Here is a 20,485-nt window from a genome sequence, read left to right as displayed (position 1 = left end):
ATGCAGCAACTAGATCCGATGACTCTACAGGCCCCGCCCCTATCGGCCAGTATGACGTCAAGGACGAGACGATTCTGTAAAACGACAAATCTCATAGCAGATTGTTCTTCTGTTAAGTTACCTAGAGCAGAGGCAGTCTCATTTACTACAGCTTCGAGGGTTCTGGTTAACCTACGGATCAGTTTACTATTCTGGATAGGTCCTATAAAGAAAAAGAAACCTCTGTTGAAATCTGTATACTGTTCTAGAGCAGTTTCAGTATAATCGACAATTGGGGACTCCCTTCTATGTCTAATGTGTACTAGATGTGTATTTCTATGATAATCAGGTGGGGCTAGAAAAACTGGTGGCAGTAGGAAGGCAATGTAACAGGTTCCCTCCCAATCGAGGGGCAGACGAACATATGCGGTTTGACCACAAATAAAATAAGAATGACGTGAAGCTTTGAAGATAGATTTCCCACTGTCACTATACTTGACAATAGTAGTACAATCACTATGTCCTACATGTACGGAACCATTATTTCGGACACATAATTCGCCTTTGACTGGTAGTACTGAAATAGCAGGTAAGTCTGGAGTAGTATCAGACTGAACATTCAGGACCATGAAATTCGACGAATAATTACCTAAATTATACACTTCATTTTCTAGATCTAACCCTGTTCTGTGGGGGAGACCTTGCTTGTCTGGAAAACATGTATTGTTAAGAAAAGATATATCTGTTGAGGATGACGTTAACGTGGACCATGCTCCACACGAACCATTATGTGAAAATGGATAAGGAAAAAGTGGCAGGACTCCCTTCGGTGTCTGGAAAGGGGGGAGTCGACCACACACCCAACAATTAGTGGCATTGCTGGACTGGTGTGAGTAATGTAACATGCGGATAAATGAGTTATTTCGCATAGCGAGGCGGTAAGAGAGTTCATGAGGAGGCAGATCACTAAACGTGTGCTCTACTGTAGCATTAGCAGACTTATTTACATGAAGAACTGGGAAATACAAGAAAAATGCATAACTGGTGCAGGAAATCATAATGCTGAGAAACAATATGAAACATAGAAAAACGATACATCGAATTGAGTTTTGACTAACTCTCTCACTATGGGGGTCTATTTTATACATGTCAGAAACAGTCTAACCGTTTCACCTAGGGGAGGACTTAGACAATCAAACTGACTGACTTATTTTACTAGACCGGAGTTTTAGCTTGTACTCCTGTTGCGGAGTTTTCTCTAACAGGGGAGGGGTTGTAGCAATGTCTTTTGCGGGACAGTCCTTGAGAACAATATTTTGGCAATCCTTCAAATCCTGGGAAATGTTCTTTAAGACGGGTTTCAGTCCATTAAAAAGTTTGACATGAGAAAGGTGTACCCAGCCTTTGCGTCCTTCCAACTTCACGGCTGTACGGGTGGTGAGGAGGACCTGTCGGGGCTCTTTCCAACGAGGCTCCAGCGGACTTGATCTGTCAAAGTTGCGGACCATCACCATGGATCCTGGAACGATTTCATGCGGTGCCACCTCGGTATTGTCTGGAAATGCGGCAGCAACCTGTGAACGACATGAGTTGAGGGCAGACATCAAGGAAGCTAGGTAATCTGTCAGCATATTACTTGAAACATCGGTAATACTTCGGGGTCTAGGAGTACCCCACATATTTGGGGGGCGGCCGAATACGACCTCGTACGGGGACAGACCTGATCTGGAATGTGCGACCATGCGCATATAAAACAAAGCGACTGGCAGAGCTACTAGCCAGTCCACACCTTTTTCTTTACACACTTTTGCAATACGGATTTTCAGGGTCTGGTTATGTCTCTCTACGAGACCGGCTGCTTCAGGATGGCGTACACAATGGAACTTCCACTGGTACCCTAGCAAAAGGGAAACATGCTTCATGAGTTCAGATGAGAATGGCTGGCCGTTGTCAGAATATACGACTCTAGGGAGTCCATAACGGGGGAAGAACTCACGAACCAACTGCTTGGCAGTGGTCGCGGCTGTGTAATCTGGGACTGGATATGCTTCTGTCCACCTGGACAAAGCGCATACAACTACAAGGACATACTTGAAACCTCGACATCGCTCCATCTGAATATAATCCATCTGGAGGACTTCAAAAGGGTGGTCATGGGGCTGGAATCCACCTTGTTCCACCGGGACACTTTTACCTGGATTAAACTGACAACATATCATACAGGTACGGACTTTCTGCTTGGCTGCAGCTCGTAAATGCTTGTTGAACCAAATGTTCTGGATACTGTCTAACATAGCTTTTTCTCCTAAATGTGCTGGACTATGTGCAGTATTAATAATGACTTGAACCATAGAGTCGGGGAGAAACCATGTGGCTCTACCCTTCGTTAACCATCCTTGATCTGTCTGGACCCCTCCTTGTTCGGACCATTTCTTGATTTCTTCAGGAGTAGCATGTAACTGGATATCTATGACATCTTGTGTAGGGTCCTTAACTGTCATACATGTAGTCGGATCTGGAGCATGTGTCTGTGTCGGATTAACTTGAATGTCTAGAGTCTGTGCTGTAAGCTTGGCTGTGCGATCTGCTAGATCGTTACCTTGAGAAATGGTGTCAGTAACCTTCGTATGTGCTTTGCACTTCATAATAGCGATAGATGTTGGCAAGTGTATGGCATCTAACAGAGCTTGAATAAGGAGACCATGCTGAATTTTGGTTCCATGAGAAGTCATGAAACCTCTCTCCTGCCAGAGCACTCCGAAGTCGTGTACAACTCCAAATGCGTAACGTGAATCTGTGTAAACATTAACTTTCTGGTTCTTGGCATGTATACAGGCTTGTGTCAGAGCAACTAGCTCTGCTGCTTGAGCGGACAGGGTATCAATACGGTGTGTCTCAATAACTTCAGTGTCAGTAGTCACTGCATACGCGGCGACTAGTTCTCCTGTACTTGTTCTCATACATGAACCATCCACATAAAGTGTCAGGTCGGGGTCTGGTAACGGAATATCTGTCAGATCTTGTCTTGGCTTTGTCGTAATGTTAACTACTTCCACACAGTCATGTGTGGCAGAATTTGAATTAACTGATGGTAACAGTGTAGCAGGATTTAAAATGTTGCAGCGTCTGATTTCTATGTGAGGCTGGAACAGTGTCAATTCATAACCTGTTAAACGTGCAATTGTCAAGTGCTGAGTTTGTGTTCGGTTTAAAAGAACTTCCACAGAATGTGGAACTTGTACTGTCAAGGTATGTCCTAAGACTATGGAATCACTTTGTCTGATAGCTAGTGCTGTGGCTGCAACTGACTTGAGGCACGCAGGCAGAGCCTGGGCTACAGGATCTAATGTGCTCGAAAAATAAGCACAGGGCTTGTATTGTCCTGCTTGATCTTGTGTGAGAACAGATAATGCTGTACCTTCGCGTTCAGTGACGAAAAGTGTAAAAGGCTTATTGTAGTTCGGTGTCGCTAGAACTGGAGCTTGGCATAGGGCTTTCTTTAACTCATTGAAACTAAGTGTATGTTCAGATGTCCAAGGGAGGACAGTCGATACGGCTGCCTCCTGTGTCGTTAACTGTATCAGTGGTTTGGCTAGAAATGCATACTGGGGAATCCATTGTCTGCAGTAAGAAGTAAGGCCGATAAAAGCACGTACCTCCTTCTGGGTCTTGGGCTGAGGAAGACTCGCTATTAACTGGATACGGTCTGGTGTCAACTGCCTACCCCTCTTGGACAGTAAGTGTCCTAAGTAGACCACTTGCTGGACACAGAATTGAAGCTTAGAAGGGGACACCTTGTGCCCCATCTCGGCTAGGAAATACAAGACTGTAAGGGATGCTCGCTCGCAAGCACGTTCAGAACGGGCTGTGAACAGTAGATCATCGACATACTGGAGCAGGGCAGTGTCAGTTGGCATGTGAATGTTGTCTAGTTGTCTCTTGAGTGCTTGACTGTAAATACTAGGACTTTCTGTGAAACCTTGAGGAGCTCGTGTAAACATATAGCTCCTTCCATTTAAACAAAATCCGAAAAGGAACTGGCTGTCTGGATGAATAGGAACACTGAAAAATGCGTTCTTGAGGTCTATGACAGTGAAGAACGTGGCTTCGGAATCAATGGCTGTCAATAGGGAAGAGATGTCTGGGACAACTGGGTACTGCGGAATAATACATTTATTAAGCTCTCGTAGGTCAATCACTAATCGATATACTGGGGGTGCATTTGGATCAGTACGTTTCATGACTGGAATGATCGGAGAATTACATACGTTGGAGTCAGTTTCTACAACCACTCCTTGAGCCATGAGCTCGTCAATAATTTTGGATAAGGCTGCTACAGCCTCAGGTGGCAATCTGTACTGTCTGATTCGTGGTAACACTACACCTGGCTTGAGAGTCACACGATAGGGTGTGATTTGCATGTAACCTACATCAGTTGGACCTTGCGCCCATAAATGCTGCGGAACATTAGACAGTCTTGAATCAAAATCTCGTAATACATAGTGACCCTTAAAGTCACGTAGGAACAATCGTATTCCCTCTGGGGAACAGCATATAACTGCACCTAACTCTTTCAGTGTCTTAATGCCTAATAGGTTTTCTGGACATGACTTAGTAAGTAACAGATCAGTAGTGCGGGACAATGGACCTACTTCTAGAGTAACTGGCTTTGAAATCTCATTTACGATAGGTTTTCCTGAAAATCCAAGGGAAACATTTCTTGAGCCTGAGAGCGGAGCCCCTGGAACTTCGGCGTGACTAATTGTGGTCCTACTTGCCCCTGTATCAATCAAAAACTTTCTGTCTTTCCCTAATACTTGACTATGAACATAGGGACCTTCTTGATCTACAGGTATCTCGATGAGAGGCAAGCCTACCTCCCTCTCTAGGCTGTTTCATGAATACTGCTGGTACTCTGGATACTCAGACTGTGCATACTGGTACATCTGCGATGTAACATGCTGTGTTGCAGCAATAGGCTGCGGTGCTGTAACTGTCTGTGGTGCATTCTGTGGCTGAGGAATCTGTGAAACTTGTCCTTGTCTAGGCGGACGTGGTCTTTCTTTAGTCTTACCAGTAGCTATGTTGTGTTTCAGAACTGCACACTCATTTATGAAATGACCTGGCTGTTTACAATAATTGCAGTTCCCTTTAACGGGAGCTGCAGGATGACTGGCTTGATTCGGACCCCTCTTCTGACTGTCTTGAGGAACAGATTGTGCAACTAGTACTTTCATTTTCGTGTCTTTCATACGTTTTCTTTCGTGTTCTTGCTCTTCTCTGATTCTATTCTGGTGATACTGAAGCATTTGCAACATCTGGGACGGGGTATTAGCTTGCCAGGTACTTTCGACTCTCAAAACTCGATTTTTAATTTGTGGACTTGAATTCTCGACTAATTTGGTAACAAAAAGGTGAGGGTATGACTCACTACTTGTCTTGAGGCCACTGTTGATACTGAAACATTTTTCAAATCTAGAATAAAAATCACTAATATCCTCATCTTGCTTCTGTTTACAGGCTGAGATTGCATCCCAGTCTTCTTTTCTAGTTGTCAATAACCTGGGTAAAACTTGTATTAATAATTCTGGTAATTCTTTACATTTATCTCCAAGACCGGTACCTGGTACTCGTGCCTTGTCTTCGGCTTCTAGGACTGCCCAATCGATCTTTTTCTCTCCCACCTCCCATTCTTTTTCCTTGAGCTTTTCATACACCCCTGCGGGCAGCAGAACCTTTAACATTTTAATTATATCTGGGTATGTGTATTCTCCCATACGGAGCATGTCTTTTAGTTCTCTATGGAACCCTGCTGGATCTTTGTCATGACAGGGAATTAATTTCTTCATCTCGAGGAGTTCCATCTTTGTTATTGGAGTGTATACAAACACTCGCTGCATTTCGCCACCCGTTCCTTTAACTGGGTGGACTTCTCGTAACGGATTCTGTCTCTCCATGTAAAATGGTTTACCTTCTGGAGGTGAGGCATGAACAAAATGCGGGTTCAGAAACGTCCTATATTTGTGACGCTGTTCTAGAATGACACTAATTAAATCGGTACCTAAACCTTTCCATCTATACTGGAGTAACTCGTTCAGGACATCATGTAACGGACCTGGATCAGAGTGTTGACCCTCATACAAAGTAATGAGGTGCTGAATCATATACATACCCGCCAGTCGTTGTTCGGCTGGGGGCATTTTCAGAAACATTTGTGCCACTATTTCGTCTGGAAAAGTGGTAGAATCAGTAATCCATCGGACTGCTGATCGGGCTAGTTCTTGTTCATGCATGGTACTTAACTCACTGTAACCGATTCGTGATTTCAGAATGTGATCGGTAGATTGAAACACTTGTTCTAGAGAACCTTGTTCTGGTGCTGGATGATGGAAAGTAGACTTGTGTTCTAGGCGTAAATGGCGATCTGGAAATCTAGATTTTCCTACATACGCTATTCTGGCGGGATTCTCGTCCTCTACCTCTTCAGTATCAGAGTTACTTTCTTTCTCGCTTACTTGTGCTGCTTTACGCTGTTCGTGTATCTTTATTATTTCTCTACGGATTTTCTTGTACATACTCTCCATAGCACCGACGGTCTTGTGCTTACCCTCGGCTATATTATCACTCCACCTTGTCAGGGTTTTCATTTCGGCCGGATCTTTAGACGGGTAATCTTGTTCTCTTATTAGACAATTGATCAGAAACTTTAATATCATGAGCTGGATCTCGGCTTTCCTTTGAGACATGGCCTCGCTAATACTTTCTGGATCATCTCCTGTACGGATGAAACGATATATTCTGTCTAGATCTTCTTTCATATTCGGTAAGGTGACTAGATACTCGGCCACCTTTCTTACGCGGAATGAATATAAAACCATATTATCCTCGCCTGGGACTGGATCATAGCCGCATTCGGCAAGGGATTTTCTTATTTCTGCTACAGTCTGATGTCTAGGCGTACGCTGTGACGCTTGTGCATGTAATTCGGATAACGTTAAACGCTTGTGTGGCGGCGGAGTTTGAGGAGTACCTCCCCCTGCGGCCCCTAAACTGGAGTCTAGGTCTACTGAGGCTCTTCGTCCTGGCAGAGTGGGAAATGGAAATGTAGGCTGGACTTGTATGACGGACTGGACCGGGGGTACCGTAACAGGTACTCCGGTGTCTGGAGGAGCGGGAAGTGCCTGATTTACAGGGACTGGTGGAGCGCGAACAGGATTTGCATATTCTGGGACTGTGTCGTCCAAATAGGACGAAATGAAAATATCAGCTGCGGTTGGTTTGTGACGTAACTTGATCGGAACTAGTGGTGGCGGAAAATTACTGGATGCCTCCGGGGTCGCTTTTGGCAAGCCCTCGGCAAGAAGAGGGTACATACCCTTAATAAGGGCATGCCTCTGTCTGTCTGACTGTTCGGCTTTGACTTGTTCACCTATCTCGATTAGTTCTTTTTCTTGTGCTTGTTCTAAGGATTCTCTACTTAATTCTGACTTTCTGATTTCCTTTTCAGTTCTTTTATGAGCTTCTTTGCGCCATAACTCGATGGCATCTTTCTGTGATTGTCTAGCTTTCTTTTTCCATAATGCTTCTTCTACTCGCATGATGCACTCGGCATCCCATGTACCCGATACGGGCCATCTATACTTTTCTTCTAACTGTTTGGTATACTCTACCCATAAATCTAGATACAATATGGCGCTTATGCCATGCTTCTGATACATAAAGTGACCTGGACTGTCCCTCGGCAGGACAGGAACTGCTTCTTCTAACAAACCCTTTCTAGTTTTTAGCTGACGTAATCTCGAAAAGAGAGACATTGTAAACTTGAATCGGAACACAATACAATACACGAGAAACAATAACAACTGGGAAAACAATTCAGGCATACCACGACATTGGAAATACATTAAACAACATCATAACATAACAGTTCGGACAGAATATTACCTGGAATACTGAGAACAGAAACACAAGAATTTCTCGAGAACGGAACAGACTAGAGTTACTGGATGCACTGCTGAAACAGTACGGAACATACCGGTCCCATAAAGGGACGCATCAAGACCCGTATCCACCTAGGTGAACACTTCGTTTGTGAGTCTGTGTACCACCAACCCACGGACCAGAGTCAATTTAGATTGACCCTGTCTAGATACTACCCCAGTAATGGTACTCACCGGGCAGCAAGAACGGAAAGCCTCGGACTGGACTGGACTGCTACGACGACGGACGACGAACTTCGGACTTCAGTTACGGGTGGGCCTCCGGATACCTCGGACCTTGGACTCTTGGCTTGGGCTCTGGTCGGGACTCGCCGCGTTCCTCCACCGTCTCGTTTGGATGCTGGACCGCCTCCTCCGTCTCCTCCGTGGGCCTGAGGGATACTTGAAGCAGAAATATCTGCCGGTGCACAGAAGAGTTCCGTCACGACTGCAGAGGGTCAGGGGGTCGGCGTGGCTTCACTGACGCGTGGGGAAAGGGCAAGTCCCTGTTCGGGCGCCATTATGTGGTAAATAAATAAATAATACCCTATTTTTGACTAGACATATATCATAACAGATAGCTCAATAAATAAGAGTCAAGATTCGAGGTAGTAGGAGTTTTGCAGGTTTAATACAGCATAAGGACAGGAACAGGACAACCTGCATAGGAATAGGATGACAGGGCCCAGCAGCTGCTGGGGCTGGATCTGGGATGAGCGCGCTAGGAAGGATAACCTTTTAATAACAATACATGAGCATATATACATAACGCAAACACATAGCATTACATTGCAGTAGGCGTAGCAGTGGGTGGAGCAGAAGGCGTGACGCGTAGCAGTCGCGAAAGATAAGGGCGAAAGTAGGTGTAACTGGGCGTATACATAGACATGTGATGCAAACGTAACAGAATATGTCATGAATGGGGCGGAAACCATGGAGGGGGCTACCTAAGGAGCCGGGACCTCTAACCTGATGGTGCGCACAAACTGGCAATGACGTATCACTAGGAGAAGCTGGGGCTATGAACTCTGTGCTAGGAGCAGAGACTGAAGTCTGGAGAGTCAGGGCGACATGTACCTAAACAGTATCTAGTATCTGATGTTTAGAGAACATGTTGATATAAACTAGAAGTCAGGAGAGGAAAGGCTGACTTGATTCTAAGACTGGACCATGCATTATTCTACATGTAGTGCGTGATGAAGAATATTAAGTGACCATTAAATGCAGTATTTCTCTAACGTGGAGACGTGAAGGCTAGACAATGACGGAAACTATTGATGCAGTTCAGTAGTTTAGGAATGCAGAGAAGGAGGACTGAACTGATAACTGGAACTATAACATACTTTTGGCAGACTCAGAGACTGAGCCAGGCTGAGCCGGGCACTGCGAGGCAGGAAGTAAGTGAAGGGTCGAGGATACAGGTGGGGGCTGTATCGCTCCCCAGCGAGGCTTCAGGAGACAGGAGCTGAATCTGGTGTCCAGGCCCTTTTGAGGCCTAGAAACGGGGACTTTATAATAGAATAACGTGCACACTAAGAAACGTGACAACGTAACTTTACATAGGCCTGATATTCGTAGTATTCACGAGGACTGGAAACTGACATATTAGAGATGGACACAACTATAATTGCGTCATCAATCGAACATGGGGAATGCATATGCATATTAATCATGCACACATAACATATGATGGAGGAGGCGTAGGGACACAGAACATGGCAAAATTTACTTTTCCACAAGTTGGTCAACTCAGGCTGAGCTGCTTGGAGCTTGCTCCTGGTGGGGTTTTACCTATACTTCCTATCTTCTCCTACTTGCCTATCCTGGAAGGAATCTACAATAAAGGATTATCTAACATACACAGTTGGACCGTGCATCTTCCTTTACCACACGTTACTCACTACTGCGGTATCCTGGATCCTGACAGCAGAGGTGGTCTTGTGGCGGTCCCACCGCCACCATCGTGATCGGGCTAGAGGCCCGATGCAATGGCGGCAGTGGGACCGCCATCCACCGTTACTGCGGTCCCAGGACCACCAACATCAAAATCAGGTCCTAAGTTTTCTTGGACCTGAAGCTATGGAGATTAGCACACTGAAATCAGTCTAAAATGGTAATGCATAGGTCTATACAACACTTTTTTTAGTATAATTTATAGCTATGTTAGCTATTTTATATGCATAGAAGCAAAACTTGACAAGAGAGTTAAAGGAACATAATGTATAATGACATGAAATCAATACGATTTGTAAGAATGTTTTGTCATTGACTTTAAACAGGGCCATTGGAGTTATTTCATGCTGCGGAGGTAGCGTTTATCGCATAATGATTTATTTATGCTCTTCCCATATAATCCACCATGGAGGTGTAGATTTTGTAGATTTTGTCTTATGCATAGCTTGGCCCTCCATTGCCAAATCATTTCAATGGCACTGCCACAAGCCACAATCAGTACATGATCTAAATGTGATCAATAACTATATGTTCTCCATACATTTACTGTCACTGCGGGGCTGTAACCATGCGCCATCATATGCAGAGTTCATAAAAAGTCAAAGCAATCGCATAAAGAATTCAGAAAGACAATTTGCTTGATATGTTGGTTTGGGTTATATTTAGTGCTTAAAAGGGCTACTACGTCTTTTAAATCTTTAAATTTTTTTAAAGAATGTTTGAAAGATGAGTGTATTACCCAGGACTAAAAGCGTTGATCAATTTCCTTAAATTACTGCAGCAACGTCCGTGCTTACCTTCTCTAGAATAGAGAACTAATTTATTCGAAGTTACATACAATCATATAATTTCTGGTGTAATGATAATAAATAATTACTTTTTAACATATGACTGATCTTCTGTATGCAACGCAGGTGCCCCCATGCCAATAAACATTGCCCCAGTGGCTGGATATGGGAGAACAGCAGATGTGAGTGTGTCATACAGGAGTATCCCAAAAATAAGCCACAGGAAGGTAAGTCATTCTCCACATTCTATGCATATCTTTTGATGGGCATAATCAATGATGGTTTGCTATAATTAGTGTCATCCGTGATAATAAGACCAACATTTTTAGGTAATCATAACATACACCCATGTTTTTTACTGAGTGGAAATGATTGCCCATAAACACATTATCACAATCACAGTCACTCACTCTACCTGGCAGACACTTTGGTGCTGCTGCCTGAGCCAACATAAACAACAAAGATGAAAAATAATCAGTTAGGACAGTTTAGTTGGGAGAAGTTTTGGGTCCTCCTACAGGAAGTTCTGAAGGCTAAGTTCAAGATATTTGGGTAGCATGCACACTGCACACCAATAGACATGAATACTAGGAATTAGCAGAAAGTACACTTGCTTGTAAATGCTGTAAATATGGAAATAGACAAGTGGCATATAGGTGAGCATGTGTCTGGAGTCCAGGTGCATAGCAGGTACTAGTTCCATTTGTTAGTTGGCACTTTTTACCTTCCTAAGACCGAATTTAGAGACCTCTTTTTTAGGTGTTTTATAAGGATTGCTGATAATACCTGTGCCTCTGTGATAACTCCATAGGTACCATGGTTTGGGAAAAGAGTATTGTGGGATGGGCAGAGAGCAGTGGGTTTGTCAAGTCTGATTTATAAGTTGAACAGCTTCGATGATGAATAGAGTTAGTTCTTTTTGTGCCCAGTGATGAAGCAGGCCAAGGCCATTTAAAGAGTGAATCGATGAGTCAGGTTTCACACTGTAAGTAAGAGATCTCCTTCCCTGCCCCAGGCGTGTTCCCTGCACAGTGCGAACGTAAAGTCGGTCATTGGGAGGGACGGACATCTAGATGTAAGATCTCAGTAGGGCCTAGGAGGGGTTATGTAGATGAGGCACTTCTAAGGGATATTTCCTCAGAAAACAGGCCTCAGGAGTGAATCTTTTGCTCGTAAAGTAGGATGTAACTGCGGGTAGAAAAGCAAGCCACAGTAGAATTACACTGGGAGGTTCAACACCAAATGTATTCGTTTATTGCTGATTAAATGCGCAATGTTGTTGTTCCATGCCAATTTGATATACTAAGTGACCAGCGTATTTAAGAATCATATGGTACATATAACGGAATGGTGGTCTTTGGTTAATGAAATTTATAGTATGGAGGCGGCTTTGGCCAGATTAAGAGGTGTCCGATCTTTACGTAAATTTGAAAAAATTTGGAGTAACTTTATTTAGTCTGTGAATTATTGACAAATTTATTGTATGATGACAATGTACTGTGTAACTATAGCTGCTTCTGTAATACCCTTTTCTCGGACTGTTCCGTGTTGAATTTCGAACTGTAAAATGATTATGAAATATTTGGTAACTTACCCATTCTGCCTGATTTTGGTTAAGAAGACTTTTCCATTGGATGATGTTTCCATGATTCTCTGTTTATTTTATTTATTCTTTACTCAGTGCTGTTAATAAAAAAAAATAATAAAGAAAAAAGAATCATATGGTACTGACTGATATTTATGGCTATCATTTCTGTGTTTTTTTGCTGTGTTGTTTTTGTCTGGGTCAAGCAACTCCACTGACAAAGTGCTGGCCCGTTAGGGATGTCTGACAGCCGTCTCTCAGAGGCCCGATTGCACGTTGTGAATTACTTCTTGGGATACAAACTTCCTGCTCTTCTTCTTCAAGGGTGTACATACCGGTAAAGATGTGAAGCCATCAGAATGATTTGCAGAGAGTTTGTCATTTTTCACGTGTCCTTGTGTTAGGAAGGCTCGGGCCATGTCAACACTAGACCTAATGCAACCCCTTTTATGAAGTTTCCACAGCACTTGGATAACCCCAAAACCAGGGGCGTAGCTACCGTTGGTGCAGAAGGTGCAGTGGCACCGGGACCCAGATCCATGAGCAGCCCATTGAACCTTGATACCTGCTGTATTTTACCACCCCAACAACAGCCAAAGGGGCCTACTTGCACCAGGTTCCACAGTATGCCGCTACTCTAATGCCCCAAATCGGAGCATTATAAGCATGCCTTTAATGCTGGGAATTTCCTATAAGCACACAGATGGAGGAGAAATGAAGAAATACAAAACGATGTAATTTGTATTTTAGGTGATCACCCGGAAAGGATATTCCAGAGCCAATACCTAATGCTCAAAGGGGCATTCTCTAGCTCTAGGCCAGGGTGCACTTTACATCTCTTAACATACTAACCAAGCAAACTGGAGTTCTCCCGAAAATATTCACATTTAAGTGTTTAAGATGTTCCGAGGGAAAATACATGACAACTTTAATTGGTTGGACGGTGCCCTAATGTTCAACTGACACTAAAGTTGCTTGCCAAAGTGGATTCGTCCAGGTCTTCTTGAGAGCCACATGGCCCTCAGTACAGCCACCCACGGAAGTAGAAAATCATCCGAAAATGTATAGAACAGTGCTGCCCAGAAGGAGATTATCACAGCTGGGTGCACCTCAGGACTCCAGGATTCAAGAATGGACAGTATTTGCTAATGATGAGAAGATGTTGTTTGTATACGGTTATAGGTCTGATGAGCTTTACTACCAAGTCCCCAGCAATTACTAAGTCTGATGTCTCTCTCAAAACAATTCTGTTACGTATTATGGAATTTTCTTTGAGTCGTACAGAACTCAGCAATCTCTAAAGGACAAGTAGTAAGTAAGTAATTTCTTTATTGTTCGGTTAATTAAAACCACTACAATGTATAACATTCTACAACTTTTAAAACAAACATTTAAAACGTAGACAAGGAAATAAATAAGAAAAGGACAGATAAATAAAAAATTTCTGCAAAGAGTCAAACCAATTACGGCAAAGTTTCTGCAATACCAATTTATCTTTCAGCAATGTTCTTAAGACTCAATGGGAATCCGGCAAGTGGCAGCGTGCCTTGTTTTTTCTGCGAAACTGTCCAAGAATTTTACTAATCTACAAATCAGTTGGGCGTCCACTGAGCACAGGGTCTGGACTATCGCAGATCGGCAGGTGCGGACTCCAAGCTTGTTGAGTTTATCCTTAAGCCAGTACCGACGTCTGTGATACATAGCTGGGCAAATACAGACTATGTGTATAAAGTCTTGGTTACCTGCACCGCAAAGATCACATTCCGTTGTTGCTTGTGGTCTCCATCTAGGTTGGTCTAGTCGTGTAGGTAAAGTGCCCAGCCTTAAGTGGAGAAATTTACGTTTGAGGTTCAACGAGAATGCCGTGTCTAAATAAGGTGCTGGTGCGGGCCTTGTGTACGAATTAATAGTCATCCAGGCGTGAGTCGGGGTACTAAAAGTTATTTTGTCCTTGAGGAACGAGTGTTTCTTAGCAATCCTTTTGACTACCTGGTTAAACGAAGGGACTGGCAGTTTTGTTTCCCACAATGCTCCGAGTTCAGTTTCCTCTAATGAGGACTTTAGGTATTTTGAGTACTCAGAGTTCGGGCTTGTCTGGATTGCTCCCCAGAGTGCGCCGTTCAGTATCTTCTCCTTGTTTCTCCATACATTATACCAAAATTTAATGGCCTCATATTTTTTCAGTAAGACCTGGGATTGTAATCCAAGTTCAAGTCTGACTTGCGCTGGGGAAGAGTTATTCGGTAACAAGAGAACCCGTTTGTATACTTTAGTTTGTATTTTATCCAGGAGGGTAGCGCTTTTCCCGTGGTGCAAAATGCTCCCATATGCTAATGTGGGCAATAATTTAGCTTCCATTGCAATTAGCAAAGGGGAGACTAGAGGGCCCTTTAGCTTGACTGCCAAGTTGGTGAAGGCGTGCAATAATGTGGCCCCTTTTCTTTCAACAGCTTTGAGATACACCAGGAAATTTAAGTGTTTGTCTAGGTGTACCCCCAGATATTTATAGCTGTTGACGGATTCCAGCTGATTGTTGTTTATTCGAAAAATTGGTGGATTTTTGCGACATCGTGATATGAGCATAGTCTTTGTTTCCTTAACATTTATTGTAAGCAGGTTCCTTTTTGTGTAGGCGGACAAGTCGTCTAGCAGACGTTGGAGGCCAATTCTTGTCTGGCTCACCAGCACCACATCGTCCGCGTACGATAAATGCGTTAGACGAAGGGTGCCTAACCTGGGAGGATGCGCGTTAACCTTATTTAGGCTTTCTGCTAGGTCACTCATAAATAAATTAAATAAATGTGGGGCCAGGACGCATCCTTGCTTTAGTCCGTCAACAGTGTAGATCTTCCTGGTCAGACGTCGCCCATTATCGATTTTCACCTGCATCCAGGTTTCGGTGTAGAGGTTAATGATGGGCATGAGAATTGAGTCCGGTAGGCCCTGATGTTTTAGTTTTGCCCATAGCATTTGCCTGTTGACACGGTCAAATGCCGCTTTAAAGTCTACAAAACAGGTGTGAAGGTCGAGGGAGTTCTGTAGGCTTTTCTCGGCAATAAGACAAAGAGCCATGGCATTTGTCGTAGTACCCATGCCGCGCCGAAAGCCGGTCTGATTCGGTGGTATTTTATTGTTCGTTTCTGACCAGTCAGCCAGGTCTGCCAATATCAGTGACGCATAGTATTTTGATTCAGCGTCGAGGAGGGCAATCAAGCGATAGTTGTTTGGATCCTTACGCTCTCCGCCTTTATAGATTGGAGATATAATAGCTCCCCTCCAGCTCTCAGAAATACCGCCTGCGTTTGTAACTGTTTGAAACAGTAAGTTAAATTTGCTAGCCCAGTACTGCGGGTCCGTCTTGTAGATGGCTTGTGGGACGCCGTTTGGACCTGGGGCACTATCTTGCCTGCTTTTCTCAATTATTTTTAAGATGCTTTGTTCAGCAACATACTTGGGCCATGATGGTGTTGGGCCAGTGCCCTTTACGCTGTTCCCTTGATGGGCTGGAGCAATGGCTTCCCGCACTGGGTTATCTTTTGCTTCAAAGGGCAGGATGGTAGCTGCACTCTGACTGTTGATTGAAAATGTGTCCGTTAGATGTTGAGACCATTGCCATTCAGTTATGCAGGCCATACTTATTGGTTGGGCTGCCCGGTTTACAGAATTAACTTGCAGCCAGAAGGCCCGCGAGTCGGCTCTCTTGATGTTGTGCAGTAGCTTAGACCAGAACTCATTTTGGAGATTTTGTTTTTCAGTCCATATTAATTTCTTATATTGAGTCCTGACCTTTCGTACTGCTGACCAAACACAGGCGTTTTGAGCGTGACCACGTGCTTGACGTATAAGTTTTCCCAAGCGCCTCTTTAATGGTAGTGCTGATCTGTTAAATGCGTTCTTAAATTTTGAGAAAGGTCTAATTATGTTACTTGAGTTGGACCTAGAAAGCTGCATCAAGTAGCTATTCCAGATGATTGGGCTCAGGGCGTTCTCAATCAGGAGGTCTTCTAATAGTTTTTTGGCGTTGTTGGCTATTCGTGGGAGGGAGTCACTTGTCCACTTGAGCCGCTTCAGATTGATGGTTGTAATGTCGCCTGGTAAATTGGGAGCTGATTCGAGTTTGGGTATTTCCGTCGCAATCTCGAGATTGCGACGGAAATACAAGGACAAGTAAGTAAGTACATTTATTATGCATGATTAATTAAAACCGTTGCATTCAGAACATTAAGGTAAATAAAAAAAATACAAAAATATTGCATTAAAAAACAATTTAGGATAAAATACAAGGTTAAAAAATGCTTTGGTTTTGTGTTTAAAAGACGTAAATATTGTTTACAACTGTGTTAGCACTGCTGGCGCAGATATGTAGGCCTGTGTAATGTCAATTATGAAAACTTTCTTGGTTGTCCAGTGGTGTGGTCCAGTTCTACATCTCCAACTCTCTGTAATGGGTCTTAGCTGTTGGCAGCAGGTTTTTTCAGTCTCAGTGCTGTCAGATCGAAGAATTTTGTAAGGCGGCAGTTTAGCTGCACTAAGGTAGGGTTAAAGCACAGCATCACTGCCTGCCTGCAGGACCTCACTCCATACTGGTTAAATATTGATTTTAACAGTGCCTTCCGAATGGCCTCTAGTTTCTTGCATATGCATATGATGTGGATCAGAGACTCAGTGTCTTTCGCACACAGACAGCAGATCTGATCGCTCCCTCTTCTTTCCCACGACACCCAACCGAAGCCTTAGGAATTTTTCTTTGATCACAAGCTTGGATCCGACCTTGAGGTAGGGCTGATGTTTAAGGGCTTCATAATTGTTAAGCACGACCCAACCATGAGCTCGCTTGGATACCGCTTCCTTATCCTCTTTGTGACTAGTCTTTTGAAAACCAAGTGGGCCATTGGGGTGTTCCAGGCTTCTGTCAGACCAAGAGCCTGCAAGGATTTCTGAAGGTAGTCATTAGCTGGCAGCTTTCCGGTACGGGTCAGCTCTTGCCAGAGCTGATAGTTCAGGGACCCTGTGTCGGCAGCTCTGATTTTGTGCCAGCTCTTTAAAAAGGCCCCCTGCCTTTCTACTTCCTGTTTTTGAAGACCGAATTCCAGTCTTATTTGGGCAGGTGAAACAAATTTGGGGAGTTGGAAAATCGCACGATAGGAGGTTGCAATTTTTCGGTCGAGGATAGCAGCGTCTCTTCCTGTCGTGGATTCGCTCCCATACGTGACTGTTGGTTGTAATTTTGCTTGAAGGATTTTTAAAAAGGGGTAGAGTGTTAAGTCCGGAAGCAGTTTCTTCAGGGGTTTTAATGCCAAGCAGGTCATTACTCCCTTCCTTTTTAAGGATTCTAGCTGTGGTTTAAAAGAATTGTTTTTGTCTAAAAGCACGCCCAAGTATTTGTAGGTTGTAACCTGATCCAGACATTTGCCGTCCAGGTGCCAGCGAGGATTTGACTTCTTGCGGTGGTTTACGCCCATAACTTTTGACTTTTTGAAATTTATTTTTAAGGCGTTCAGGTATGAAAAATTGTGGGTGGCATCTAGAAGGTCCTGGAGACCTATCGGAGTACTACTGATCAGCACTAGGTCGTTAGCATAGAGTAGATTTGTCAGTGTCATGCCACCTAGCTTCGGGGCATGTGAGGAGCAAGCATCCAGTTCTGCCGGCAGGTCGGCCAGGAAGAGGCTAAAAAGCAATGGAGCGAGGACACATCCTTGCTTTAATCCCTTTGTGTTCATGATTTTGTTTGAGACGTGCTTTCCAGTGCTTAGTTTAATTCTTATCCATGTGTTGGTGTGCAGCTGTATGAGTTGGTCTAGGAGGAGTGGAGGTATCCCTCATTCCTTCAGCTTTTGCCAGAGCTTGGATCGGTCGACGTGGTCGAAGGCTGCTGAGTAGTCTATGAAGCAAAGGTATAGGGGATATTTACCTTGCTTTGCGGCATCCATGAGCATGGTTAAAGCCATAATGTTGGTTATGGTTCCCTGCCCTTGACGGAAACCTGTTTGTGTTATTGGTATTATGTTGTTTCTTGTGGACCAAGCAACCAAGACTTTGAGTATAATCCCTGCATAGTATTTTGCCTCTGTGTCTATAAAGGCTATCAGGCGATAGTTGTTTGGATCGGATTTTGCACCTTGCTTAAATATAGGGCTGATGATTGAGCCTCTCCATGACTCTGGTATTGCTGTAGTTCTTAATGCCTGTCCTATTACTGGGACTAGTGCATTGCTCCAGAAATCAGAGTCCTGTTTGTATAACAAAGGACGTGTGCCATTTGGACCCGGTGCTCCTGCCCGTCTGCCTCTTGATATTTGCTTGCTTATTGCTTCGACTAGAGTTCATTTTGCAATGTCTCCTGTGCAGGATGGGCGGTCGTGACTTGAGGGGGGAGCTGCCTCTAGCTGCGGTGGATTAGGTGGTTCGATGCCAACATCATTTAGACGATTGTAATTACTTCCCACCCCAGTTAGGTTTATTGTGTCAGCGTAAATCCATGAAGCCAATGTGACTGCTGTTTCTGGTTCATGATCGTTGAAGTGTTGAAGTAAACAGTCTGTCCAGGTGGCTTCAGTGATATTGGAGTTGATCCCATGATGATTGGGATGCTGCAGTTTGTTTACTGATTGCCAGAATTTGGCACTGTTTTTCAGGTTTGCATCGTGTATAAGTTTCGCTCAAAGATCGTTGTCCTTTGTTCTTTTTTTCTCCCATCTCCTTCGTTTTAGTGAGGTCTTTAGCTCACGGAGTGTTCGTTGCAGTCTCAGATTGTTTGGAGATTTACGTTGTTGATTTAGAGTGCTATTTATAGTTTGCTTTAGTTTTTTAGTGATAGGGCTATTTTGTGAGTCGATAGTTGCAGTTGCCACTTTCTGTTGTTTCCAGCCGTTGCTATGTGAGTATTTGTCACCTAGAGTTTTGAGAAATATTTCCCAGCTTTCTGTTGGCTGTATTGAATTTACTTGACCTTGGTTATATAAAGCTTTGTCGCCTGCTGCTATTTCATCTATATTGTCTGAGTTGCACCTTATTCTTTTTAGGTTGGATGTTTCCTCCAGCAAGATGGATTTGCGGATTTCAGGGGTTTGGCTTGGTCTTATTTGAAGACTCAATTCTTTTGGGAGGTGGTCACTGTATACGTTGCTGCCGATCTTGAAGGTGGCAATTTTGTTAAACAAAGTGAGAGTTGTGAAGGTGTAATCTATGTGTGATGATATAGTAGGTGAGTGGTACGTGGCTGCTGGTGGGCTGTCGTCCTTAAAGCGTCCGTTCAAAGCTCTCATATTTAGAAATCCTAGGCCCCTTAGTAAGTTCTTTGCAACCCTAGATGGCTTGGTGGACTGGATTTGGCCTTGTGTTGGTATTCCCCATGCACTTGAGAGTTCCTGCGTTGAATCCTCTTCCTTAGTATACCCTAAGAGGTGCATGTTGAAGTCACCAGCCAAAATTATGAGGTCTGTTGATTTTTTTTCCATAACTCTCTGCAACTCCAGTAGCAGCTCCTTAGCTGCCTTTGATTTTCGTTTTGGGTGCACGTAAACGTTCATTATTATAATATCCTGTTTGGACTGGTTAAATTTGAACGTTAACTTTGTGGCTTGGATTCCGCTAGGTGGTGTCAAATGTATGGTAACAGGAAGTAGCTCACCTATTTTGGTTATTGAGGCAAGAAGTTGTAAGCCCCCCGAGCGGCGGCCAAAGCTTTGTCGCCGGGAGTGACGAAGAGGTGTAGCCTTGCAGGTCAAATGGCTTATCTCCCCAAGTTTCTTGTAGCAGAATTATGTCAAAGGAGGTCAGGTATTTTGTGAACTCTTGGTCTTGCTTTTTGGAGGCTAAGCCGTTGAAGTTCCATGCTCATATCGCAATTCCAGCACGTTCTATTTGTGAAAGCGTTGCTGTGTCTGGCACCTGTCATTTTGGACATGCCTGTGTTATTTGCCGATGTATCCCAGTCCAATTGTTAAGCGTTGAAGGGGACAACGCGTCTGAGGGGCCTTGGGTCGATTGCAGTGCGATTGTCATAATTTGCCACGGTTGTTGTGCCTGGTTCTCTGCTTCTTGCTCCTTTCAAGACTGAGTAAGTCGTCTGGCATGAGTTGTTTACTTCTGCTTTAAGAAAAGGAGATGGGTATAACGGTTTTGGGATTGATTCCAGGCCTATCCCCCAGTTTAAAAAGCTGTCTCTTTCCCGAAGGATTCTACCTGCAACCTCGGCT

General features: G+C 43.9%; 1 protein-coding gene across 1 annotated transcript in view; it reads left to right on the top strand.

Moving 5' to 3' along the window:
* The window catches only part of VEGFD (vascular endothelial growth factor D), a 478,050-nt gene that overhangs the window by 373,507 nt on the left and 84,058 nt on the right, over positions 1 to 20,485 (top strand). The window contains exon 5 of the mRNA XM_078656086.1: positions 10,826 to 10,926. Within this exon, the coding sequence (XP_078512212.1) occupies positions 10,826 to 10,926 (101 nt within the window). The remainder of the gene's footprint in view (positions 1 to 10,825; positions 10,927 to 20,485) is intronic.

Source organism: Lissotriton helveticus, chromosome 8 (assembly GCF_964261635.1).
Source record: "Lissotriton helveticus chromosome 8, aLisHel1.1, whole genome shotgun sequence".
Taxonomy (NCBI): Eukaryota; Metazoa; Chordata; class Amphibia; order Caudata; family Salamandridae; genus Lissotriton; species Lissotriton helveticus.
This window is presented reverse-complemented; position numbering and strand designations above follow the sequence as displayed.